This window comes from Balaenoptera physalus, assembly GCF_965194825.1.
Source record: "Balaenoptera physalus genome assembly, chromosome: 8".
Taxonomy (NCBI): domain Eukaryota; kingdom Metazoa; phylum Chordata; class Mammalia; order Artiodactyla; family Balaenopteridae; genus Balaenoptera; species Balaenoptera physalus.
Genome location: NC_138887.1, coordinates 95,292,484 through 95,320,432, shown reverse-complemented (window position 1 = coordinate 95,320,432; position 27,949 = coordinate 95,292,484). Strand labels below are relative to the sequence as shown.

Here is a 27,949-nt window from a genome sequence, read left to right as displayed (position 1 = left end):
ATATATATATGCATACACATATATGTACATATATAATTCCATTCTATCACTTTAAAAATGCTTATACTAACAAAAGGAAGGCTTTAATTTAGTTATGTAAATTTGGAAATTGTCAAATTATGATGGTCAGCACTTCATTCAATTATTGCATATGCCTTGAGATCAAAGATTTTCCTGTAATACTTAGAGAAGATGCATGCAAATGAAATACAATTAGAAACAACTTTTTTGTTTGCTTTTATGGAATAATACTGGCAAATCTAAGAGGAAAGCTCCCCCTCCCCCACCAAATTATAAAAAGTGGATTAAAATATCTAAGATAAACTTTTGAGATGCTTTGTATAGATATTTCAAAGTACCTCACATGATCCTTGAATCACGTATATACTTACTACAAAATGCTTTGGGGGCTGAAAGAGGAAATAAACACAAATGAAACAAACTCTTTATTTTCCAAAATCAAAGTCTTTATATTTACTTAGCTATTTTCATTTGGTGGCCAGTACAGACATTACCATAGGTTTTGCTGTTCTTATTTTACAAATAGAAAACTTCAGTATTAAAAATAAATTTACTTATTGTGCTGCACCATATCTGCTGAATGAAAAATGAGTTCCATGCTTTACAAAATTACCTGATGATCCAGACTAAAAAGGAAATCATTTTGCCTTTTGGCCAAAAGAATATAAAGTCAGAGAGAAAGCACCAATGCATTCAGAAATTAAACTAGCCTCGTTTATTTAGATAAGGCATATCAGGGGGTCACTTACCAGGGTCATCGGAAGGCATGTCCACAATCAGCTGGTCGCTGTATTTTCCATATAAGCCATTAGTGCATATGGCTACTATTTGAAGAACATAACTCATATTGGGTAGTAAATTATTAAGAATAGCACCCTAGAAGAAAGGTGGCAGTAATTATACAAATGTATTATTCTCATAGGAGTACTAACATACTAGACATCGGTCCTTAGAAAAGATTTTCTCATTTGTCAATAGAAAAATTTATATTTTATTAACCTGAGAAAAAATTCTACGCAATGCTGCTAAGTTGAACTTGTGATATTTGTGAATTAGGGAGATACTGGAAAACTACACTTTTTTTTTCTTTTTACAAATCAGATCTAGTATTAGAAAATTTCATATTTTAAATATTTATTTAAAATTTCTATGTAAATAGAATTATTATCTTCTTCACATCATTATGAAGTGAAAAATAGTATATTCTCATAAATTCCACAACTTTCTCAATTCATAGTGTCTTTGTTCTAGACATCTGAATTAAAAAGTTGTTACAAATCTCATTATTTTGTTTATATGATATTCAACACCAGCTTTTGTTTAAATGCAGGTTCCTAGGGCTTGAGTGACACCCCAGTGAGTGTCTGTATTCAGAGTTCAATGTCTTGGACCTATACTGGGGGCTTTCTTGAGGGGTTTTCTCAGCTATACCCCAATGCCTCCCTACCAGGGCAAAGTTTAATACTGAGATGTTCAGGTCACAGAAGGAATCTGTACTTTATTTTCTTTAATTCTTGTGCATGGGTGGGGAGCAAGAGGACGTGGATCCTTTCCTAAGGATTACCTGCCTCATGTCCCAGAAGTTCTATCTCAATTGACTTCACATCTGTTACTTGGAAATTTGATGCAAAGAAAAGGACTTTCAAGATGCCTACTCTATTCCCTACTCTATTTCCCTTGTGCTGCTTCAGTATGATGGGGAAACAACATACGACGGTATTGGAGCACTGACATTCCAGGCCCAATTCTTTCCCCAACGGTGAGAGCATAAAGTATTTAACTGTTCTTTGAGTCCTTTTCTTTGTAAAGAGAGGCTGCACTAGATGATCTCCAGTTCTAAGTCTTCCATAAGTGTCTACTCTACAATGTTGCTGTTGGCAAAGTTGTGGTCTCCATGTAATTCAAAACATTAGTAAGAACCTAGTGTCAACCACTGTAAGTTCTGACATAGTTAAAATGGCTTCTGTGCCCCCTTCACCCCACTAGAGAGCTTCATACAAAGTCTAAAGTCATGAAATGCAACAATATACAATCATTTTAAGTTCTTACCCTAAAAATTAAACTACAATACACGAAACAACTGATTTTATAGTTACCAAGTCTTGATAGCCATCTGTCAAAAACTCATGCTTGGTTTGGTCTTCTCCCTCTAACTGCTGGTACAGAACTGCGAACTTCTCAATCATGGTATCATAAACTACTCGAGGTCTCTCCCACGTAACAAGAAGGCTGGTATAATTCTCTGGGTCAGCTTGAACATTTTCTGGTTCTGAACTACAAACTTCAGAGAAAAAAAAAAGTACAGTTATTGATACAACTGTCACCCTCTAGGATTTCAACAAGTGAAACATATTCTATGAACATTTTTGTTGTATTTTAATAAAGGGTAAAAAGTTACACTTTCCCACTGTGGCACTTTTGTTCATGCCATTTCCTGTATCTGAGATACTTCTTCCTTCCTTCTGTGAATGAAAAATATTGCCTGCCGTATCAGTAAACAAAGGATGTTGCAGCCATCAAGCCATCACATTACAGCTGCCCCAACAGTGCACCCTGAGGAAACTCAGGATGACAATGTACAGGAAACTGACCCCAGATAGCTGAGGTGCATATCAAAGGAATGATTTCAGTGAGCCCAGACTCGTGCATCTTCCGATACATAGAAAAATGCTAAATTCCTTAACCTGAGATATCTGGTTTTCTTTAATTAATGGTAGGTAATCTTTTGATGTTCTGACTACCTGGTCCTTGTTGCAAAAACTCCTATATATCCTGGCTCCCCCTTTGCCTCTTCGGAGCAGTCCCTCAGAGTGATCTGAGGGTCCTGTCTCCTGGGCTTGAAGTGCTCAGAATGTCTGCCGAATAAAACATAACGCTCAACTTTTAGGTTGTGCATTTTTTTTCAGTCGACACCTCCTATCTCTATCTGTTGACGTCTGATCTTCCCACTCGGGAAATGTCTTGATCAAGTGCAACCTTCTCTGTTATGCACGCTTTGATCTCTGTTGAAGTGATCTCTGTCATTTTCAATTGTCTGTTTTGTTTTACCACTATTATTTCATTGCATGATTGCCTCTTCTATTATATATATTTTTTCCGAATGGGTCTTAACTCCTTTAGTAGATTATAAACATAAGAACCAGAGCTTCATATTTCTGTATTGCCCAGAACACTGTCTTGAATATATCTGGCATACTGATTCATTTTCAAAAATAAAGGAACAAAGGATATCTTCAAGTTTAAGGTGTCTTTATTACACTTGTTGGGTACCTGACAAATATGCTTAGCTCTGGATGAGGAGAATTTCAGTGATAAAAGATGTTTTATTATCAGACGTTTTATTGTTTGAAAATCCTTAAAATAATTAAAAATTCCCTATCACAGAAAACCATAGAAGGACAACTAAAACTATTATTTCAATATTTTTCAGACCTGCTGACAAAAATCCCACTTTGGCATCATAAATAGATTAAGCAATTAATTTCAGGGAATTAGAAGATTTGTTTGTCTCAGCTGAAAAAATATATTGAAATTCATTCAGGGACTTCTTAAAATGAATTGAAGCCCATGCTGGGAATCATGCCAAAAATGTAGTCCCATCAGAAAGAATACTCTGATACTTTCTGAAATACATTCATAATGTGATAATATGGACTAACTGTGAGGATAAAAATTACAAAATTCATGATACTGTGCTAATAAAGCAAAGTAATGAATATAATCTCTTCACAGGCCAGATAGATTTGCAAAAGAGAGGGAGAGAAAGGTCTCTAAGGCCAAAGATTATGCTCGCAGAGCAGATTATGCTCACAGAGCAGATTATGCTCACATATTATGCTCACAGAATCCAGGCTTTGCTTTAAAGGGATACCAGAAGTTACACACCACTAGACGAGACCACGCGGTTTACTTAAGTCAACCAATCATCACTGCTACCAAAACTATTTCCAGGACCCAAAGAAAACATGCAAGCAGTAGCATCAGAATATGACCAAAAAGCCTTTTTGTCTCTATCGGTCTGTAGTTTTTCTCGTGAACACGGGAGGGCACCCAAAACTAAAAATTGACCTTATAAATTGAAACAAATTTTATTACAGTACTTAATAATAGACATTTTGGCATATGTATGCTATGCTAGCAATGGTATATGAATGATTCAGAGAAACATAAATATATATAAACATAAACATAAATATATATACACATATACTCTTTAAATCAATATATGAATAACTTTATATGAGTTAGAGACAGAAGTTTTCACTGTTAAAACTATATACTATTTTTTGTTTATCGAGGATGTAGGGTGGGGTGTTCCTTTGGGAATAAGAGGACAATTCCTCCGTTATCAAAAAACACGAATTCAGAATAAGAAAATGTATTCTAATTCAGGTCTAGACTCCATCATCGTTACTCTATCTAGTGACAATTCTATTAGTGTCCGCCAGATGGCAGAAGACCACCAAATCATCTCAGAAGTGAGCTGCTAACATAAACTATACAGGTGGAGGAACAGGATTGCCTCAGCCTAGATTCTGATGAATCCCAAGTCTGTTTTTAAAAGACGGAAAGTGATTCTGGACAATATCATTTGCAGATTTTGTTCAAAAATCACTCCCACTTTGTATAGAGTGAGAATGGTTTAAAGTGAACTATCTCTTCCTCAAAGATGAAACTATCTTAAAATGCATCAGAGTTTTATGCATGTACACAAAACATAAAACTCTGAGAAACTGAGAAAAACATAAAATTATTAGCTGCAAAATACCCAAAGGACTACTTCCTAAATAGTGCAAGCAATTTTGGTCAGACGTCTATGTTTATCTTGCCTTAATAGTAGAAATCAGTGGGTACTTCATCAGCATTAATATAAAGTAGGACTCTGAAAAGAAATTCACATTTCCTTGCCACCAGGCTTTTATTCCTTTGCTTTCTCCTTTATACTTCTGTAAAAGCTTATTAGTAATTTGTTTGTTTAAATTTACATTGTAATTAGAAATTTATTTTTAAAACACTCCTTTTGCTTATCAATAATCATAGCTTAGTAATATGTTATAAAGCTGCCACTGAATCTTATCTTTAGATGCTGAAATACAGAATTTTATGGAAAAAAAGATATATACTTTAGAATGTATTCAAGAGAAGGACCAGTACTTCTGTATATAGTCTATGACCTTGCCAAAGGGTTGCCCTTCTATAAGGTAGGACAGGATCTTTTAAATAACAATCTAGTTAATTTTATATACACTACTTGGTGTTCAGACATAAAGCTGCATAATGACTATGGAATAAGTTATTAATTGGCACTAAATTTTCTAAGTTTTCATTATATTTTGTATTGAAAATAGTTTATCTTATTAGAAGGACATACACTCCATAAAGCGCATTATCTGGATTGAAAATCACGAAGTGTCTTCCAGATCAACAGATATTCAGACACTAAACACAAGCTACCAATAAATGTAATAAAATAGTAACAAACATATAATTTCCTTGATTATGGGGAGTTCAGAACTACAATATGTTGAGGTCCCATTTCCTTCCTTAGGAATGAATCGCATGCCCTGGTTCCTTTCTACAAGCTACATGTGATCTGGATCACAGTGACTGATCCTTTAAGGAACACTGGCCAAGAAGGAGAATCGGGTTTCTGCGAGCTTGTGGCTGTGAGCCAGGCTGTGACAAATCTGGAGTCCACGTCGAGTCACACAGAATACAAGTAAGCGCTTCAGCTCACACGCAAGGGATCCTCACATGTAAAGAATGAGAATGTGGTCTCCATTTTAAGGGATTGGTAAGTGCTCTTACTTAAAAACTTATTTTTTAAAAATTTTATTTTATTTATTTTTAAATTTTATTTATTTATTTATTTATTTATTTATTTATGGCTGTGTTGGGTCTTCGTTTCTGTGCGAGGGCTCTCTCTAGTTGCGGCGAGCGGGGGCCACTCTTCATCGCGGTGCGCGGGCCTCTCACTATCGCGGCCTCTCTTGTTGCGGAGCACAGGCTCCAGACGCGCAGGCTCAGTAGTTGTGGCTCACGGGCCTAGTTGCTCCGCGGCATGTGGGATCTTCCCAGACCAGGGCTCGAACCCGTGTCCCCTGCATTGGCAGGCAGATTCTCGACCACTGCGCCACCAGGGAAGCCCCAAAACCTTATTTTTAACATTCACTTCTCATCTACTTGGTTCCAGGTACTCTTGTACATACAAATAAAGATGGTGCCATCCTTGCCTATAGGAAACTCATTCCTCTAATCCTTAAATTTAGTAAGGTATTAAATGTAATGGGTGCTTTTAGTTTCCAAATCCTAGACTCCATTTACAGAGGAATGCAAAATAAACTTAAAAATTCTGCCATTTAGACCAAATTAGGTTGTGCTTTTCAAAAGTACACGTTTTTATCACTAAAAGTTGTAAAAGCTTCACAAATTTAGCTCACACGAAGTCCTTTACCTTCTCATCACTTAAATGAATGGATATGGAGAGTGAATACCTCCTACATAGGAATGCGTATGCCTTGCAGAGCAAGTTGCAAAAGATTAATAGGCAAAGCGCTGAGTGTCATGAGGAAAAAGCAAAAAAAGTGGGAAAAGAAAAGGAAATAAAGGAAGGAAAAGCACAAAGGAGGAGAACATGACAACTCTTTTCCCTATGACATGTCTCGTGATCACGAAAGTCAGTGTCGATGGTCGAGGGGAGGAGATAGGAGTTTCCTTCTGCCTTTGCTGTTCTATATGCCCACCCTGGGAGAAGGGACACATGCCCTAAGGGAGAAGGCCCAGTCTCACCTCCACGGATTATGAGTAAAAATGTAGATGGAAGTGAAAAGACAGTGTGGTGATTCTTGGGGAGTGGCAGAGAAAATGTCACTAGGTTTTTATCCAGTATTTCCCATTGTTTGAGGTTTGGTACAGTTTAACACAGCCCATGGCAAAAGTACTTCTGTGAATGCACACTGATAAATCCACCACATCCTTGCTTGAGGTTTATGAGCCTCATTTTAAAAAGTATTGAGACAGGTAGTTTGATGACTACCACGTGAGGAACTTGAAGACTGACAGACTCAGAAGACAATCAATATTAAGGTTGTGATTTCCCCTCACGGAGTAGCAGATCTTAATAAAACGAATGTAAAGATTGCCACAAATGTTAAAAATAACTAGAAATGATCTATCACTGCTTTGCACTTCTCAATGATTATATGTCATTCCCTTTAGATAAATAACTAAAAGAAATTTTTCGAATTCTACCTAATTCAGTCAATCTTCTCTAGGAACACACAGCAACTTCGTCAACAGTTCAATTTGTAACATATAATCTTCCAAGAAGTAAATAATCTCCATGTCACTTTTCTGCAGATAGTTAGAGCACAGAGTTAATGTACATGTGACCTTAATGAATGCTATTTACAACTACTGACCTTCAAGAAGGTAGGTGTACTGATGCATAATGCATCATGACATTTTTCAGGAAATTACAGAAAACGTCTCATAGCTCAAATACAACATTAAGCTATGAAGACACTCTTTTCATGCTACCCTGCCTTGAAAAGCATTTTATATTGTATGGTTTTTTAAAAAAAAGTTTGCATTAAATAATATTACAATGCTAGCAAATGAGATTTAAAGTGCATTTATAATTCTACTTAACAAACAAAAGCCTTAAACATGGAAAACTTGAATAGCACGCCGTACTTGTGAGAGCTTGCCCCCTTCTATATATACAAATATATAAATGCATACACACACATATATACATGAGTGTATACATACACACAAACACATATACTACAGTAATAGGAGCTATGGGTCTGGAGCATATTATGTTCAAGGGAATGGACTGCTTTGCAAACTTTAGTTTATTGAAACCTCACAACAACCCTACAAGGTGGCCATTTTGAACTCACATTTTATAGGTGAAGAAACTGAGCTCAGAGAAATTAAATAACTTGACAATTTTTATATAACGAATAAGTATTTGCACTGCCGTTTGAAACCAGAGGTCGACTGGGCTTTGAAAGCCCCAGCTCTTTCCTACTGTGCTTCAGGAGGGCCCTGCTTCTAGGTGGAGAGCCTTGCTAGTGGGATAAGAGGGCAGCAGGGAGGTATCTGTTGCCTGGAAGGCAGGGGACAAAGCTGGACTTCACCTCCTCTACACGCACGTGATGTTTGTATGGTTACTGACACATATTTCTCATAAACTAAGAGACAGCTTTTTACTAACCCCTTCAAGATCAGATGGTTCCATTAAATTCTGTGATTCTTAGAAGAGCCACCGCCCATTCCATGAAGCCAAAAATAAATGCCATTTAATAAATGGCAACGCTACGTAAAAATGCAAAAATAGAGGACTGAAGTTCTGGTAAAATATGGATTCATTCACAAACATCGGGTGTGTTTTCCTATGAATGCAAAAATGAATAAGGCTTGATTTCTACCCTCAAGAAGTTTGCATGGATATGCAGACGTCTCATGGTTTTTGCAATTACTTGTAATGTATTGATATTTTGCAAAATATGTTTTTCTACAATGCATTTACCAAGAGCAGAATTCTAACACTTTTCATGCCACCTCTTACTTTTCTCTCGGTCAAAATGAGGATGTTCGATATTTATAATAGCAAAATATATAAATATAATCTGAATGTCCCAAACTGAGAAACTGATTTAATAAGTTGCTATGACTATACAATGGAATAGTACATAAAATTAAGAATGTGATTAATGATATATTTACATCATTAAGTAAAGCAAAATCAATAAACAGATAAGTGTGGTACAGCCTGATTTTTGTGAGATATAATAATATAGTTTTAATTTAAGAGATAGACCTAGAAGGATATTCCTCAAAATCCTCATAGCAGTTATCTCTGGGTAATGACAGTATAAGGCTTTTTTATTTTCTTCTGTGTGCTTATCTATATTTTCTCCTTTTTTACAATGCTCATGTAATAAAAACATTTTCAGATTAAATTTAATAAAGATTAAATCCTGAAAATAAATGCAATCCTCAATTCTTATTTTCAGATTCAGTTCGAGAAAGTAGAAGGGCGATAGTGTATCCATTAAGGGAAAAAAAAAAATCACAGGAATATGCACATGGAAAATACGTGCTTGGTGATTGCAAATACTCACAATGGAAAATGCAAGAATTCAATTGTTCTAGTTTTTGAAAAGAGCCAATACTATTTTTAAAAAAGTTTCATGTCATTAAAGTCATCAGCTTTTATTATAAAATTATGTAAGCATAAATTATGTTCCCTTATAAAGCATAGTGGAGAGAGCTTTGAAAGTCTTTAGAATTAGGGAGACCTGGGTTCAGATACTGACTCCAGCCTTTTACAGTTCCATGAACTTGGGTGAGCCACTTAATATCAGCTTCCCAAACTATAAAATGAGGAAAATACGGCCAATGCTTGGTTGAACACACTGGTCTATTACTGTTTTTGTTATTATTATTTTTAGCCTTCATCACTTAACGGTGAAAAACAACATCTACATTAAAACGGAACTACATAAGGGTTTACATGGTAAACGATGCAAGAGGCACCCACTAAGCACAGCCTGCCATGTTTTTATTATATATGCAAATGGATTTTTTCAGTCATTTGGTGACTATTTGATGAATGAGAGCTTTACTTTAGCCCAGCAAAGGAGGCAAAGTGATAAAAGACTTAGTTACTTCTTTCTTGGAGCTCAGACGGTGGTGGGGGACAGATAAGTAAACAGACAATATCATACAATGGCAACTGCTAGGAACTGTGGTTGCCCAGCACATAGGAGCTCCTGGGCACATTGCACACCTCCAGACGAGCATCATTCATCTTGTACCCTATGGGCACGGCACCTTCACGAGGGCACAGTCCTCTGCCCCCCGGCCAGAGCCAGGCTTGGTAGGGGTGGAGGTAGAGTCAGAGTTGGCTCCCCAGTGGAGGCAATGGTCTACCTGAGTCTTGAAGAACAAGGAGGAGACCAGCAGGGAAGAACATGCAACCTGGGAGAGTGTGGTCTGCCCTCTTCAGGGACCTCACACAGGTCAGGATGAGGGAAGGAAGCTGGCCAGGGAGGGGTAAGCACTAAGGCCAGTAAGTGCTGAATAGGACCTACCATGTAATGACAAACTGTTTGGATTTTATTCTAAAAGCAATGGGAGCCACTGAAGGGTTTTAATAAAATATAATTAATAAAAGTACATGACCAAAAAATCGTATTTATTTACTTTGTGATTTGGTCATTTGCATTTCGGTAAAGGAGATGGGTAAATCTGTTTCTTTTTTCTAATCAACTGTGTATTATTTACCAGACAGGAAGTTTTAGTATTTACTATTTTTGGTAGAAACATAATTAAATTTCCTCACTTTGGGGCAATTTAATTTGAAACAATGTCACATTAAATGCAGCTATTCATCACTGTTGTCTTGTGCTCTGTTGTTATTGTTGTTGTTAAAGGATAAACAATTCCCACAAATATCACATTGAAACAATAAAGGCATGCTGTTTTAATGCCCAACCTTCAAAAGCAGACGATTATTGAATTAATATTATACACAGCCAAAAATTCATTGCAGGACGGGGATCAAAGAAGACCATGTACTTGGAAAGGTTTTCAGTCCCCGAAGCAAAGGCCACTTCAACTCTTTCTTTCATGAATCAGTGCACCCTCAGCGTGAACTGAAAAGAACAAGTCCGTAGATGCAACTGATTGTGTCCTCTGGACACTTTCAAAGGCTTCTGACTGCTGTGTCAGCTTCAAAAGACTCCAGAGACTTTCCCTCCTCTCCATCGCCTGGGCTTGACAAGGACAAACTTCTTTTCGTTCAAAGAAAGAAACTGGGGGAAAGACTCCCTTTTTATTCATTAATAATTCAGTGCTTTTGGTTTCAATCCTTACTAGGTACTAGGCTTCTCTGGGAGCTGCCAACACAAGGATGAGTACTTATTTAAAACCCAAATCACACATCAAGACTCAGGTCAAATGCGGTTCTCCCACGGAGATTCCCTAGTCATCGCAACCAGAAGTGATCTCCCCAAGCTCTGAACACCTCACGCCTTATTCATCCCTCTCTTACAGCTGTTAGCTCAGGCAAATGACACAAAGAATGTGGAGGTGTGTATGTGACTTTGCCACCTATTACTATGTATTTTAGAAAAATTACTTTCCTTACTGAATCTCAGTGTCTCTTGTCTGCAAAACGGGGTTATTCAGGTTGGAAAGAACAGATATTTTTAATTGCCATTTTATAAAAATGGCAACTGAGATTCAGAGAAGTTAAAGTGCTTACCTAAAGCTACAAGGCTATAAGCAAAATATTTCCAAAAATCAAAGCCTTGTATATTTTCCACTATACCACAATTACCTCCTACAAAATTATATTTCAATACACACCTGCTTCATGAATCTCTTCCTTTCCAGTATATGAGGAAAACACCTGCCTGGAGAACTTGTACTGTTGTTCTCGAAAATTATTTTGTAAGTAGTCCATCAGCATGACATAACCAGACTGTTGCATTGTAAGAACTTCACAAAAAACAGCCAGCTGGAAAGAAGATAATTTAACATATAATAACACATAATTTAACTGTGTATCTGCTTCAAAGGCATATCGGCAAATGCTTTAAAACAGATATTCTATAGTAAAGCTTAGAAAATAATTCTTTCAAAATTGCTTCAAATTACTTCATTTGTTTGAATTTCCAAGATTACCTGGCTTTCAGAGATGCTAACTGTATCTTTAAAAACAACCCAATCAACGGTGTCTGTGCAGGGAGGAGATGTCAGGGAGCCATTGTAAGTGTAATACTTGTCAGTTGAGTTTGGCAGAAGGTTCAGCAATGTGAACGGATCCAACGCAGCCTGTTTCCCTACAAAGGAATCACACACATCTCAGCTGAAATCCCAACAGTGGAACTTAGCTGCTCAAAGCCCCTATGAAACAAAGACATATGCTTTGGTATGTATTTAATCAGAACTGAAATTTTAAGAACATTTTAGATTTATTTCAAAAATGGTGATAAAACTGGCATACTCTAAATTTTCTTGCATATATCCCTACATAGTGCTAGGTGCTTTATCATTACATGGGCAAGATGCTGGAGAGATTATTTTTACATATGAAAGATATTCAGAAATCATATGGCCATCTGAATAGATACAGTAAAACCATTTGATAGGATTTAATACCAATTTGTGGAAAAGAAGAACAAAACCTTATTCTGATGAAGATTATCTTCAAAAATCTATAATAAACATCATATTTAAAAATGACTTATTGAAAGTTTTTCCCTTAGTGATAAAGAATGAGACAAGGAATCCTTCTACAATACCACCATTTTTAACTAACATTGAACTGGAGGACTGGGACCATTTATTTACTTTATTTATTTACAATAATGTAAGAAAAAGAAAAAAAGAGTCATGAAGATTGGGCAGGAAAAAATGATGTCATCATAATTTTCAAATAACCTAATTGAGCATGTGAGATATTGAAAATAATTTACAAACTATTAGAACTAATAAGTGTGTTTAGCAAAGTCACTGCATGCAACACCAATATATAAAACTTAATTGTACTTCTATTTACTGGTAACAAACAATAGAAAATGAAATTTCAAACAATATAACATGATAGCAACAAATATCAAATACAAGTAAATCTAACAAGTGATGTGTAGAACATCTACACTGAAAATTTAAAAACTTTGAGAGAATTAGATAAAACCTTAAAATGGTGGGAAATATCACGTTAATGGGAAGATTCAGTATTGTGAAGATGTTAATTTTCCCCAAGTTGTTTTATGGAGTCGATGACATCTTAATCAAAATTCCAGATGGGTTGGTGTTGGGGTGTGTGTGTGTGTGTTTGTGTGTGTATTAATTGACATTCTATTTTTAAAATTTAAATGGAACCGCAAAAAAAGTTAAGACAATCTTGAGCAATAACAAAGGTAGGGATACCAAGTAGGAAGACCTACTATATAAGGCCATAGGAATCATGATAGAGAGCTATTTATGCAAAGATGGAGAACTATGGAAGAAAATAAAGAGTCCAGACACACACATATATGGTTACTTGATTTATGACAGAAAAATTACTATGTAATGAATGATTAACCTTTTCAATACGCACTGCTGTGTCAATTGGATATCCTTATGGAAAAACATGAATCTTTATTCCCTACTTCACACCATAAGCACAAATCAGTTCTAAACAGAGTGTGGATCTAGATGTGAACAGACTAATAAGGCTTTTAGAGGAAAACATAGAAATTATCTCCATAACGTTAGGGTAGGTTGAGATTTCTTAAATAGCATGCAAAAAGCGTTATTCACAAAGGGAAAAATGATGTACATGATACTCAAGATCTATTTATCAATAGTCACCATTAAGAGAGTAAAAAGGCAGGACAAAGAGTAGAAAATATATTTCAGATTTTATATATATAATAAAAATATTGATTTATTTCTGCTATATGTACAAAGATATATAACTTGTATCGAGAATACAGAATTCCTACAAAAAATTGGTAGACCTTTCCTAAGTGTTCCATCTAGCCTTAGAACCTTGAAACAACCCAGCTAAATCTGTCTCCTTGAAGAGTCCCGTTTTTGATCTTGCATCTTTCCAACAGCACTTACCAATGGCACTGCCTTGGCCATTTTGTTCTTTGTGTACCAGTCCTCACTCATATGGGCAGCAATCTGCTTACCAGTGAGATCTGTGTTTAACTTATTTTAACTTATCTGTATTTAACTACCCAGTCCAGTACATGTCCTCTGCTCTGTCTTGTAGATTTAGGTCATTAAGAAATAGTCCCTGACGCCAATTTAATCTAGCCTAAGTGAGATGGTACAGTACAGAGTAGCAGTATACGAATTATCTGGGGAGCACTAAAAAAAAAAAATCAATGTCCCAGACCCCACCCTAAGCTGTTTTAATTTAAATCTCTAGTAGTGGGACCTGAGCATCTATATTTATTTTTAGGCTATAATTTTAGGTGCGTCTACATTTTTAAAAAAACCATCCCCAGGTGATTCAAACATGCAGCCAGAGTTGAAAACCTTAAGTAGAGTAAAGCCTTTGCAAGATTTTAGTCTTCTTGAACCCCATATTCCTCATTACAAAATGAAATAACTGGACCGGATGATTTTTTTTTTTAACATCTTTACTGGAGAATAATTGCTTTACAATGTTGTGTTAGTTTCTGCTGTATAACAAAGTGCATCAGCTATACATACACATATATCCCCATATCCCCTCCCTCTTGCGTCTCCCTCCCACCCTCCCTATCCCACCCCTCTAGGTGGTCACAAAGCACGGAGCTGATCTCCCTGTGCTATGCGGCTGCTTCCCACTAGCTATCTATTTTACATTTTGGACCAGATGATCTTAATAGTGTATTACAGCTCTAAATGAAATGAAGATTGGACATATCCAGAAAGCCTCAAGGAAAAAAATTATTTCCATTTAAAAGTTAGTTATTGAATGTTACTTTTTTCTGCAATACAGAAACTTCTTCAGGAAGAAAGAAGCCTGCTAATAAAGTTATAGATAACTGCTTCCTGTCTGCATTTAAGACTATATCTTAGAAGTGAAAACCTATGGACAGAATTGATAGTGTCATGTAGATACAACCTAAATTGTTTTAATCCATTAGAAAATTCAAGTTACATTAGGTTTAATGGGTTAATTGGTAACTTCTAAAAGTATGTCTTCCTCTCCTCCAATGTCAAGACAAGATTATTTAGAATTCAGACTCAGATTCAAGTTCTCAGAAACTAAGGAAACTATTTTGAATACGTGAATATTTTTCCATTTTCAGATTTATGTTTTTGATATCTAGAAAATCTGTGATTAAATAACCTCTTTTTTAATCACCAATGGACTACAATTCTTCCTTTTTCTGATGAAAAAACTTATCTTACAAATGTTTCATGGAAATGTGGACCTAGAGAATACTAATTAAGTAAGGAGCCAGAAATTGACTCACTACTAAATTAGGTGGGAAATTAAACAACACCAGGAGACCTAGAAGCCAGAAAAGGAAAAACAGAAGATTTGAATAGGGATGGTGAAATAGATAATTTTCGTGAAATTGGAGAAGAAATTAAAGGGGAAATAATTAAGAGCAAGGGAAAGAATCAGAAGAAAGTTTTCAATTCCTCCTTCCCTCATCCCAGTATAGAATCCATTCTTCCTTCCTCTGCACTACAATACCACTTATCTAGTCTCTGTTATGGACACGTTAACTATTTTGTACCTTATTTTTTTTGTTACTTGCGTACATGTCCTAAGTTTCTTTCTGCTATCACAAGACTTTACAATTACAGTAGTATTTTCCAATTGCACCATCATCTTATGAGAAAAGTGGACTAAAGTGGGTTTTTTGTGGCTTGCAGAAACATGCACCTCATCTGAATAACCTCACTATTGCTAACATAAGAGAGAATCACACCTGAGCCAACACTGCTCTATTTGTGATCAGTCATTCACTCAGTGATCCTCTTCCTTTGAACATGAATTAATGGTTAACAAACCAATCAGGTCCTCCTTCGTGGGAGGCTGATAGTAGGAGGTGGAAAGATGAGGAGGGTGAGAGACCAGGAGATAAAGACAAAGACCATGGTCAGGCCCAATGCAAGGAAAGAACCATTAAGTACTTAAAACCAACTCATCACTTAGGACAATGAGACTTAGGATGGGGCCACATCAACACTGCCATATATACAACGGAATATTACTCAGCCATAAAAAGAAACGAAATTGAGTTATTTGTAATGAGGTGGATGGAGTTAGAGTCTGTCATACAGAGTGAAGTAAGTCAGAAAGAGAAAAACAAATACAGTATGCTAACACATATATATGGAATCTAAGGAAAAAAAAAAAAAGGTCATGAAGAACCTAGTGGCAAGACGGGAATAAAGACACAGACCTACTAGAGAATGGACTTGAGGATATGGGGAGGGGGAGGGGTAAGCTGGGACAAAGTTAGAGAGTGGCATGGACATATATACACTACCAAACATAAAATAGATAGCTAGTGGGAAGCAACCGCATAGCACAGAGAGATCAGCTCAGTGCTTTGTGACCACCTGGAGGGGTGGGATGGGGAGGGTGGGAGGGAGGGAGATGCAAGAGGGAAGAGATATGGGAACATATGTATATGTATAACTGATTCACTTTGTTATAAAGCAGAAACTAACACACCATTGTAAAGCAATTATACGCCAATAAAGATGTTAAAAAAAAAAAGAGCTTTACAGCAAAAAAAAAAAAAAAAGGATTTTTCAATATACAAATTCCTGGCCTGCATTTGTGATTAGGAAAGCACCACAAATCATTCTGATGAGAGCTCCCATTTGAGAATCACTGATGATTTACCTGGGGTGTGCCTCCTTCTTGCAACTTGAAGGATTTCGACTAACAGTTTTTCCTTTTGTGGGCTCTGCCTGGGGAATATTAATGCATTATCTCTGATTCCTGCAACAGCACCCCCTCTCTCACCACTCCACGTGAGAGCAAGGTCTAACATAGAGTAGGTGTGATGGAAGGAAGGAAAAGAAAAAAAGGTAAGAAAGAGGGAAGGAAAGAGAAATGGGTTTGTCTCTTAGAGAGAAATATAGGAAATGAGCGACCAGCCCACACTGTAACAAGGCAGACTTTATAATCTGAATGATGGTTGAACAGTGTTGATTTTTTGTGTCACTCACATTATATGGAGAATATGTGGCAGGATTTTAGCTGCATATTCTCCATATAATGTGAGTTTAGCTGCAGTTCCTGAGTCACTGTCTAAAGACGAGCACTGCCTTCAAGTTCCCAGCAGCAATGGCTGGCAGCCAATGTTGGGAAGCCTACCGTTTATGGGGCACCAGGGGATTTTTCTAGACTCTGAAATAGGACTAAATTTAATCCAAGAACTCTCAAACATTTAACTTTGGAAGGACTTAACTTATTTAGTTTGGACAGATCATAACTCACAACCATTCAAATCAAATTGACAGGTGTTTCATATGTGCTCTGAAACATGTAACTAATATAAATCTCTACAATATATTAGAACAAACTTTTTGGACAGACAGGTTCTAAATCCTGGCTCTACCACTTACCAACTGTATGGGCTTAGATGTCCTTGCTGAGTACATGGAAATATTAAATATCTAGTAGATGGGCTGATAGGCATGGAGGATTTTTTTTTTTTGGGAAAAGAGGAGAGAAGAAGTTGGTGCATGGGTAGAGAGAGAGAGAAGATAGATAGAGGGCAGACTAGTATGTGTTTCCAGCCAGCCCAGGAGACCATTTGTTCTGCTTCTGAATTAAGAGCCAGGACAGAGGCAGAATGCTGTTAGGGAACCCATATCCCCAGGGAGGGTACTATGTGACAGCAGGCTCTGATGAAGGATCCCCCTCAATGGCTTATAGACAGTAGATATTAAAAAGAAACTTTAGTCCAAGAACATGAGCAAATTGTTTCTTAAGATCATACTACACCTTCCTAGAGACCCCCAGAAACAACTGAAGAGGCCTCAAGAGATTGGCCAAAGTGCCACAGTTGCACAAATCAGGACTAACAACCAGTGTTAGTATCACTTTTGTGGTCGCCACAGGCTGGTGCAAGGCCTGGGAACATTCAGGTTCATATTTTACATCATTTTAAGTTTAGGAATTCAAACTAGCTGCCTTCTTGCAGTCTGCATAGACTCCATTTTCTGACTAAATGAGGGAAAAATTAAGTGTGGCTTGTGGCATTCAATGTTGAATTCTGCAATCTAGGTGGATGGAGGGAGATAACTAACAGCTTTATGCCGTTTGATTGCACCTTTCAAAAAAAAAAGAGAAAGCTGCACTGCAGGAGCTCACATATGCCTGACTTCTGAAAAGTTTGGTCAATTCAAGTTCTCACATATAATTGACAAAGATGAATCAACCCTAGGCCAGATTTCTGCTTTCAAGAAAAGGATCTATGTGAGTTGTGTTTCTGATTTCAAATTTTGCAGCTTCCCGGAGAGGAATAATCCTCCTTTATTGATAACTCAGGACAACATTAATACTCTGCTTAATAAAAATAAAACAACAATAACAACAGGTTTGCTGTCTCTTGCCAATGTTGTCAAAAGCATTTGCTGTGACAAATTACAAGATCCGTGAGATAGCAGGCAGAACAATATAAAAGTATAGTGAACCTTGTTCTATGTAAGCATTCACCTTCCAAAAATCTTATCTCATCATATTGGTAAAGCAAAGGACTTATCAAGGAAACCACCAGGGAATACATTTGAACTTGAGTAACAATTCCCTTTTCACTTTAAAATAAAATTTTTATAAAATTAACTGGTTTCAGATTATAGAGTCTTTTACAGATGTACAATGCAGAGACAGAATAAAAATACGTTTAAATGCATAATGTGATTAGATTATTTTCAATAAAAGAATTAGAAAACTTCCAACTTCCTACTTACATTAACGTTTTATGATTTTATGCGACAAAAATTTCTGATAAATTGTTCTTTAGTGAGAAACGTATAAATTGTCAAGTGTAAGATGTGAGAGATTGCTCCTCTTTACAAATGTCTGCCCTTCTTCCTTGGAACAAGTGATTTTTATAACATTGTAAAAATTCATATGCATCCAAAGTAAATCTGGAAGAAAGACATTTCTCCAAATAGCTTACCGAAACGACTAACACTCTCAACTCCATCAATAATTGCTTTGTAATCCAAATTTTCTTCTATTCCAACCTGTGAAAGAAGAATGATGCTCTAAAAATTGCATAAAATATTTGACTAATTATTCAATAAAATGTAAAGATTAGTAAATTCTATTTTAAGTATTCAAAAGTGATGTCCTAAATGCACTTTTTTTTTCACAGAAAGTTAAGAATAAACCAAACAAAAACCAGATAATTTTCAAATTTTCCATTAAGAAAAGGACATTTTAAAATGTTACAATTCACAGTTACTGCTGTATCATGCTGATGCTTTGCAAATAAGCAAATCTTGTAGTGTATGAGTGCACAGATTTGCTCCAGCTGGAAGTGACATATCCAATTGACAAATACAAGAGTTCCCTTTTAAACATACCAGCCAAGAGGTTGTTCTCTTTGAAAATGAGCACCAGTTATCATTCCACTTATGAGCCCTTCTATTTGTTAAAAAGTGTGTTTTGATATTCCCCATGATTGAAAAGTTAGTGCTAAATCTCTGTATAATGATTACCTCAAATAAAATGGATAAAGCTCTTAACTTCCCTTTTCCTTTAACGGCTTCCTCAAAACTTGAAAATCGGTCCGCATCAAAGCAGTAGATTTGCATCTATAAATGTAACAAAGATGGCTTTATTACATACAAAGACTTCACAAAAAAGTCAGCAAAAGGACTATAAAATAATTTATCAGTTCATTAAATTCTATTTGAAAAATTCTATAAACTATATAATTCTATATTTTGTGAATTTTCAAAATATTTTATCAATTACATGTATACACAACTATCACTTATCCTTCAATGAAGAAAGAAATACAAAGTTGGACAGATCTAGCTCTGAAATTACCACTTTGTGATTACCAGGGGACACTGAATAATTTACTAGAGCAACTATCAAATGTAATAAATTATCAAATGTTATTTTCACTATTTTTATGGAATTCTTTCAAATATGGTTTCATTCTTTCCTGAATGGACATGCCTTTCTTGATGGTCTGAGTTACCAGTTTTGGACATTATTGTATTGTGCTCTACTAATAGTGAAACTCTCAAGAACTCTCTGCTTCTACCTCAAAAATACCAAAGGAGTCATAAATTCCGTATTTTAAGTCTCTCCCCCCTGGTGCGAGGCTATCCCTTGTTCATTTCTACTTCAGTCCACACATCTATCTATAACAGCCTCCACTCTCACTTATAAGCTGGTGCTCCTAGTGTCGTGGGCTTGGAAATTTGATAACTCAGGTCGTTTAGACATATAATTAAGGGAAGAGCAGAAAGTCTGAAAAGATTAATGTGTGGTTAGGGCTATGGATCAGAGAAATAGCAGGTGTGAAGCAGAGGAAGGCAGTGGCTCCTGCCTTGGGTGGTCACCAAAACCTTTTCAGAGAGAGGATTTCCAAGTTGACCCCTGAAGCATGAGTGGCTTTAAAGCTGACAGATGAAAAAGCAGAAGAGATGAATGTGTGTTCAGGTCAGAGGGACCGGCTAGGAAAAGGCCTACAGGCAAGAAAGTATGAGAAGTGTGGGAAATGGAAAGTAGTTTGTTAGAAGTTCAGTTGAGCACACGTGAGAGGAGAAGAGAGATATGAGGCTGGAGAAGTGGGCAGGGGCCACACAGGCAGTCCCAGCAGTTTGGGCTAGAGGGCAATAGAAGTCCTTGATGGGAAGGGGGCAGGGCTGGGGAGACGTGGGGAGAGCAGAAGGGATTAAGACTGGAGAGAAACTAGCTGCAGGGACTTAGATACTCAAGTAAGAGACAAAGTTGGTTTGAACCTTTTTCTGACCTCCCACATCATTTAGGGGCAGAACTAAGGAGCCGATTATAGAATGTGAGAGGCCAGAAAGAAACAGCAGGTCAAGCATACCCCCCAGTTTCCCTGCTTGCACAATTACGTGAAGAGTGTTTTGAAAAACAAACAAGATGGAATTCCCTGGCGGTCCAATGGTTAGGATTCCAGGCTTTCACTGCCGTGGGCCCAGGTTCAATCCCTGGTCAGGGAACCAAGATCCCGCTAAGCCACGTGGCGCAGGCAAAAAAATAAAAATAAATAAAATAAATAAATAAAATAAAAACCACGAATGTTTTAAAAAAACAAAATAAAAAGCAAACAACAAACAAATGACATCTCTGAGAGACAACTTGAGGGGCTTTTAAATAAGAAAAATACATGAGGTTTAGTACACAGATTCTGTATAATTTATTTTGCTGAATCACAGCTTTTGTTATTGTTAGTTTTTCTTGATTTTCACCTTTGTTCTAAGTAGTACTGTGAGAGAGCTAAACTCTCAGAAGTGAGAATGTTATGTGTTTAATGAGTTGACTTTCGTATTTTTAACAAACCAAATTTGATAAATATACTTTTCTTTAAGGATATTTAAAAAATTATGTCATAAACTTGAATGTGCTTATCCACATTAAAATATTTTTAATCCTTTATGAAATAACTAATTTATCTTATTTTTATTCTCAATAACTATTTTGGATTATAAAAGTAATACAGATTTATTACAGGTAATATTGAAAATATGGCAACTTTAAAGGAGAAAAGAAAAGGCACCTATAATGCCATCACCCAGAGAAAATCACTATTAATGTTTTCTTGGTTTCCTTCAATTATTTTTACAATAGCAATAATTCAATCTTTCATTTAATCCTCATAATAACTTTACAGAGATGTGCTACTACTATTATGTCAATTTCACAGACCAGAAACAGAAGCTTAGGGAAATTAAATAATTTTAACAATGTCATGTCATATAGCTACTAACTAGATGGTGAAGCCAGTATTCAAGCCTCGTCCATTTGACTCAGACTGTACTCTCAGCCACTAATTAGTTTCATGTTTTACAAAATTTGGAATAATAATACTGTGTATATGGGTTCAAGCCCTGGTCGGGGAAGATCCCACATGCCACGGAGCTACTAAGCCCGTGCGCCACAATTACTGAGCCTGCGCTCTAGAGCCCGCGAGCCACAACTACTGAAGCCCTCGCGCTTAGGGCCCGTGCTCCACAATAAGAGAAGCCACTGCAATGAGAAGCCTGCGCACCACAACGAAGAGTAGCCCCCGCTCGCCGCAACTAGAGAAAGCCCGCGCACAGCAAGACCCAACGCAGCCACAAATAATTAATTAATTAAAAAAAAAATACTGTGTATACTATTTTACATTCCACTTTTTAAAAGCACTTATGATGAACTTTTTTTGTGTAAATCGTTGAAAAACATGATTTTTACAAGATCTATAATAATCTATCATAATGTATTTAATCATTTCCTTTTGTTTCAATTTTTATTATTGTAAATAAGTCTTTGCACATAAATTTTTGAGTATGTCCTTAATTATTCTTCAGACTAAATTGCTACAAATTGAAATGTGAATATTGAGAATAAAACATTTAAAGCTCTTGATAAAAACAAGTGAACTGCTTCCCAGAAAGTCTACCAATTTATACTTTCTCCAGACATGTATGAAAGTGTTTACATATTTCACTGCACACACACTATTTATTATAATTATATTTATTTTGCCAATTTTAAATCTGAAAATTTTCTCATTTTAATTTGAAGCTTTTGATTCTCCAGTATGTTGATAAAATTTTCCCCTTTTATTCCTACTGGGCTATGGAAAGAATTTCATTCATTCACTCATCAGTATTTATTGATCATCTATAATGTGACACTCTGCATTACCAGGACGTGGAAAATCAAATATGGGTCTTATTGAGCTTAGGCTAGTGAGGAAGGCAGATATTAACCAAGTAAACAAAATATAGCTGTATAAATTATAAAGTTGATTACAAATGAATCAAATTATATGCTAAATAAAATCCCAATGATTTAGAAAGTGAACTAGTAACTAGTGGAACTATTGACTTACCTCCAGTGGAAATTTTTGTCCTTCTAAACTATGTTCTGATCCATCAGATGACATATTGCATTTTCCCCAGTGAAAAGTTATCTTGCTTGCTTTGAACACCGTTTCTGAAACTCCTCCACTGAGACGGTAGTCATTAGTGAGATTAATTTCCACTTAAAAAAACAATAAAATTGCATCTAAGTTTCTGAGAATCAAAATTGCAAATTTAACTAAATTTTCATCTATTAAAGTACATTAATAAAATCATTTATTTGATAAATTTAAAAAAAAGTTACCATTTTGGACGCTGAACTTTGTAACTCTGCATAGTATACTTAATGTATCCTATTGCCACAAACGTAAAATAAACCTAAGATCTTAACTGCTATACAGCACTAAAAGCAGGAGACAGGCAGTCCACCTGCCCTGTCTGTTTGGTGTTCCAAGATTTGTTTGTTTGGTGTCCAAAGCCCTGCTCCCCTAACGCATCAGATGGTAGTGAGGGGACAGTTAAAGGGAGAAGGAACAGAGGAGTGGAAAGAGGAAGTCTTTTCCTGGGGGTACCCCCAACCTTCTCAAGGTCAGCCTGTTTCTACTCTTTAACAGGCTGCTGCTTTTGTCCCATCTCCTTATGCCTCCAGGCATCACTCCAGGCTTCATCAAGCTTCAGAACTTCTGTCCTAGACTGTGGCAAGGAAGGCAGGAGACCCATTCCTATTGAAGGGGTTTAAGCCATCTCATGTTTGAACCCTTGGTTGCAAGTCTCAGAATCTTAAACTCTCCTATTTCAGTTCCGTAGCAGATACTATCTGTACTTTAGGAATCATCTGGAGATTAATGATTCTCTAGAGACCCTAATGCAAGATTTCAATGTCTCTCAATCAGATTTAAATAGTCTTTGTTCTATCATGCAGAAACCACTGTTGGCATTAGGGACAGAATCCAACACATTGGCCAGTACAAAGTCTGCCAAATAAAACATAATTCTTAACTTTTAGGCTGTGCTTTTTTTTTCGGTGGACACCAGCCAGCTAGAGATATAAACTTTCATGAATAATAACAATAGCAACAAACACAATAACAATAATGGTCAACATTTATCACTTACGACATGCCACGCATTACACTACTTTACATGTATTAAATATCTGATCCTCACACAACCCTAGGAAGAAGATACCATTACAATCCCTATTTAACAGATAAGGAAATTGAGTCACAGAGAGATGAAGTAACTTGCTCAAGGTTCCACACTGTGCTTTAAATGGCCAGTAGTGAACCTAAAAAGTGTGGCTCTAAAGATCAAGTGCTTTACCACATTCTCCTAAGAAAAATAAAGCAGAGATTACATGCTTCACTGCTTTGTAACACCCTTTAAAACTGGTAATTAAAATTCAAGATTTGGGACAATATACTATTATGTATTAAATTAATAATATATTATAACATGTAATAACTTTTCAAATTATTCATTCAGCAAATACTTACTGAGTGCTTATTATTTATCAGGCACTGATGTTGAAAATTCCTACCCTCACGGGACTTAAATTACCACATTCAAATAATTATATTACCAAAATATGGAAAATAGAGAAAAATACCACAAATGATAAAACCACCCCAACATAGCTACTATTATAGTGAATATTTTTTCTAATCTTTTTCCTATATTTGTTTTTACATAACTTCCTGATATACATACGATTTCATTTAACATATAAGATCAGAATAACAATACTGTTCACTTTTGTAAACTATTTTGTCTATCTGTTGTTTACTGGAATTTTTTATGGTATTATATTTTGCATACTAAGAAAAAAAACTTAGTGCTTCCTAAGGATGGTATATAATTTTAAACTTTCTAATAGAAGCGCTAGTAATTTCTTAAAATTCAGTTATAGTAGATTGCTTTTTTCACATCCAAATATTGAATATAGCACAAGGCTGAGCAGACAAGATCAAATAAAATGCCCAAGAAAAAGAAATCCTGATTGACTAAGTGATTAACCAGTGACGGAGTTATTAAATTACAATAGCTATATATTATGTTATCTTTATCAGCCTTCCAGTGGAGGTATCTTTATTGTTATATTACTGGAGAACATGATATTATGACTTTGGTCATTTAATTTTTTGTACACATTTTCAGAAGGTCTAAACTTCCAATTTTCTATTTGACTTCTTCTACTTACAGTTTCTATCCAGTTCAGAATACATCATTCAAAGGAAAATAAAAGGAAAATAACCTAAACATACTCTAGGTCTGATAAACATATTAACGTCAGAAACAAAATGCAAATATTTTTACCTGTTTTCCCAGTGTTATGAATGAATGTGTTTTCCAAAGATGTTTTATCCCAACCCTGAAATTTAAGTTTCTTAAGATTCACATTTACTTGTGTAAGATCTTCATCAATATTGATAGGAGATTGTTTGGGGCTATTACATGTTGGATATTTCTTGCCCCAATTTTTTTGATTCAATGCTCCTAGGGGAAAAAAAGGTAAGAAGTTAGTTTTTAAATTACCATGCAAAAGCTAAATTTTATATTTATAAAGTAGTTAATATGTTACATAAAAATAGACACAATAGTAGGGAAAATTGGGACATCTTTAAATCAATTCTTAAAATAATTACAGTTGGCCCTCTGTATTCACAGGCTTCACTTCTGCAGATTCAACCAATCTCAGAGCAAAAACATTTGGGAAAAATAATTCCAGAATGTTCCATAAAGGAAACTTGAATTTGCCAAGCGCTGGCAACTATTTACGTAGCATTTACGTTGTATATACAACTATTTACATAGCATTTACATTGCATATACAACTATCTACATAGCATTTACATTGTATATACAACTATTTACATAGCATTTACATTGTATTAGGTATTATAAATAATCTAGAGATAATTTGAAGAATATGGGAGGATGTTTGTAGGTTATATGCAAATACTACACCATTTTATATAAAGAACTTGAGCATCACAGATTTTGGTATCCGAGGGAATCCTGGAACCAATTCTTCTCCAATACTGAGAAACAACTGTATGCCTAGATTTAGATTCTGGGTTTTAATATGATACATTATAAGAAGATGCTTATAGAACAAGGGCAGGGTTCAACAATGGCCTTGTTTAGCCATCACGCTCTTCCAAATCAACAGAAAACCTACTTGTTCTATCAGATAGTTAGTCTTAGCTCAGGGTTCCAGATTGAAGCATGTCCAGATGAGAGGAGTTAAGTTCTGACTTCCTTAGTACTCTCCACGGGGATGGGGTGGGGGGAGGCCCCTTTAGACTTTCTCTTATCCCTGCATTGAACGATTTGGTTTAATTTCCATCTGCTCAGGGCTTATTTATAAACATGTAATCACCAGGCTCTCCTTGAAATATCTCCTTCCTTCCCCTCTCCCCCTTTTTTTTCCTGGTTATAAAACCTAACTGATTTTATGGTTTAACAATAGAAAAAATAAAACAGGGCTTTCTCTAAAGATTTTTGCTTACAGTGAAGTGAATTTTCATCTGTTCCACAGAATGAATAGTCCTCTAAACCCAAATTGCCCTATGTTGCCTTTATTTCACCACTACCTGAAACCACAAACCATCTCTCATAACTTATTTCACTGGACATTAACTTAGCTAAGCACCCAAGCAGTGCTAACAATGGGTATGTTTTATTTACTGTTCATCTATTAAAATATATGCAATGTTGTGGGTCCAAGTCTCAACCTTTTCTCTGGCTAAACTCTAGCATTTCTGCCGCCATTCCATGAAAGAGCAGGTAGCCGCACCGTTTTCAGCTTCTATCCTTTCAAATGCTTTTCTTTCAGAACATGAGTATGGGTAAGGCCAAGATTTCACATGGTTGATGTTCAGAGAAATTATAAGAAAACATACACTCCGTACAACTCTAGTCTATGCCATCTTCTTTTTGTGATAAGGGAATCGGTGAGGATCGACTTACACGCAAGCTCTCATGATGTGATAGAGCTAATTTTGCATAATTGAACCCAGGAAAGAAATAATAATTAGTCGCACCATGAAACTGCCTATATAGCCAGGGAAAATTTGGTAATTCATCTCCTAGTGAGGCATCCACCAGAATCAATAATAGGTGCTGAAAACTTACTGTATTTTAAAATCTAGCTCTCTTTTTAGAGAGCGCTTGAATACAATATGCTTGAAATATGCAGAGTGATGCACATTTTGGCTTCTGGGAACAGCTTTAACAATTTGAGTAATAATACATTAGTTTCACTGTAAAGAACACTGGCGTGGGGACAAGAAAACACTGCTTGGTTTACTAGTGTCAGTGCAAGAGAAGCAGAGAAAGAAATTGCAGTACGAATCAATAACGCTCTTTTTATTGCTTACATTTTTTCAAACAGTACAATAAATTCTGAGCGCACTTAGGAAGAGTCTCATAGTTGTGGTGCATAGAAACACAAAGGTTTAAGTCTCTAGCGCACTGAATATGATTTATAACCTGTTTTGTCCACAGCATTTAGTGCTCATCTCTACTTGGATTCTCACTTAGCGTATCCACAACTGAACACTGGATTTCAGCCCTACAAGTGCCTCCTATGATCACTGCCATCCCCTAAACACAGAAGTCATCCTGGTGCCTCTGTTTCCTCCTCAGCAAGTCCTTTTGCGTCTACCTTCAAAATATGTCCTTGATCAGATCATTTCTCATCTCCACTGTTAGCACCCTTAGCCCAAGCCACCGTCATCGCTGGCCTGTAAGTCTTGCTGTTCCACATGCAGCAACACCATCACCTAGGAGATTGTCAGGAGAGTCAGGCCTCCACTGTAGCCTTACCAAGTCAGAATCTACAATTTAACCCAATCCCCAGGAGATTCACACACATGTTAAATGTTGAGAAGCAATGGCTTAGACATCTCCAGCGCCTTCTAATTAGTCTCCAGCTTCTTCTCTTGCCCCTTTCACAATTTTGTTCCCCACTTACCTGGTAGGCAGGATTCCGAGATGACCCCCCAAATTCCCACACCCAGTTGTACACACCCTGTACAATCTCCTCCACTTGAGGGTGGGCAGGACCTCTGAATATGATGGGATAGTCATTTCCTTGATTAGGTGACACTGGACAACAAAGGTGATGGGGGTGAGTATGTCATGTTATAGAAGGCTCTGTCTCGGCAAATTGGAAAAAGAGAGAGAGAGATTCAAAGTGTGAGAGATTCTCCTGCTGGCTTTGAAGAAGTAAGCTGCCAGGCTGTGCGAGGGGTGCACGGCTAGGAACTGAGAGTGGCCCCTGGCATCTGAGAGGGCTTCCCCAGCCCCACCCCGGCAGGCTGACGGCCAGCAAAATCAACGAATAAACCAATCACAAAGAGGCAAATACTGTATG

General features: G+C 36.4%; 1 protein-coding gene across 3 annotated transcripts in view; it reads right to left on the bottom strand.

Annotated features, from left to right (window-relative positions):
• Positions 1 to 27,949, bottom strand: part of PTPRZ1 (protein tyrosine phosphatase receptor type Z1) — a 163,158-nt gene that overhangs the window by 51,431 nt on the left and 83,778 nt on the right. For 2 of the 3 annotated variants that reach the window (XM_082472220.1, XM_082472222.1), the window contains exons 3-10: positions 24,886 to 25,065; positions 22,599 to 22,750; positions 19,234 to 19,329; positions 18,690 to 18,756; positions 11,725 to 11,882; positions 11,407 to 11,557; positions 2,118 to 2,302; positions 771 to 897 (exon numbers count right to left, since the gene is read on the bottom strand). In XM_082472220.1, coding sequence (XP_082328346.1) covers positions 771 to 897; positions 2,118 to 2,302; positions 11,407 to 11,557; positions 11,725 to 11,882; positions 18,690 to 18,756; positions 19,234 to 19,329; positions 22,599 to 22,750; positions 24,886 to 25,065 — 1,116 coding nt within the window. The remainder of the gene's footprint in view (positions 1 to 770; positions 898 to 2,117; positions 2,303 to 11,406; positions 11,558 to 11,724; positions 11,883 to 18,689; positions 18,757 to 19,233; positions 19,330 to 22,598; positions 22,751 to 24,885; positions 25,066 to 27,949) is intronic. The other variant, XM_082472221.1, reaches the window with a different exon arrangement.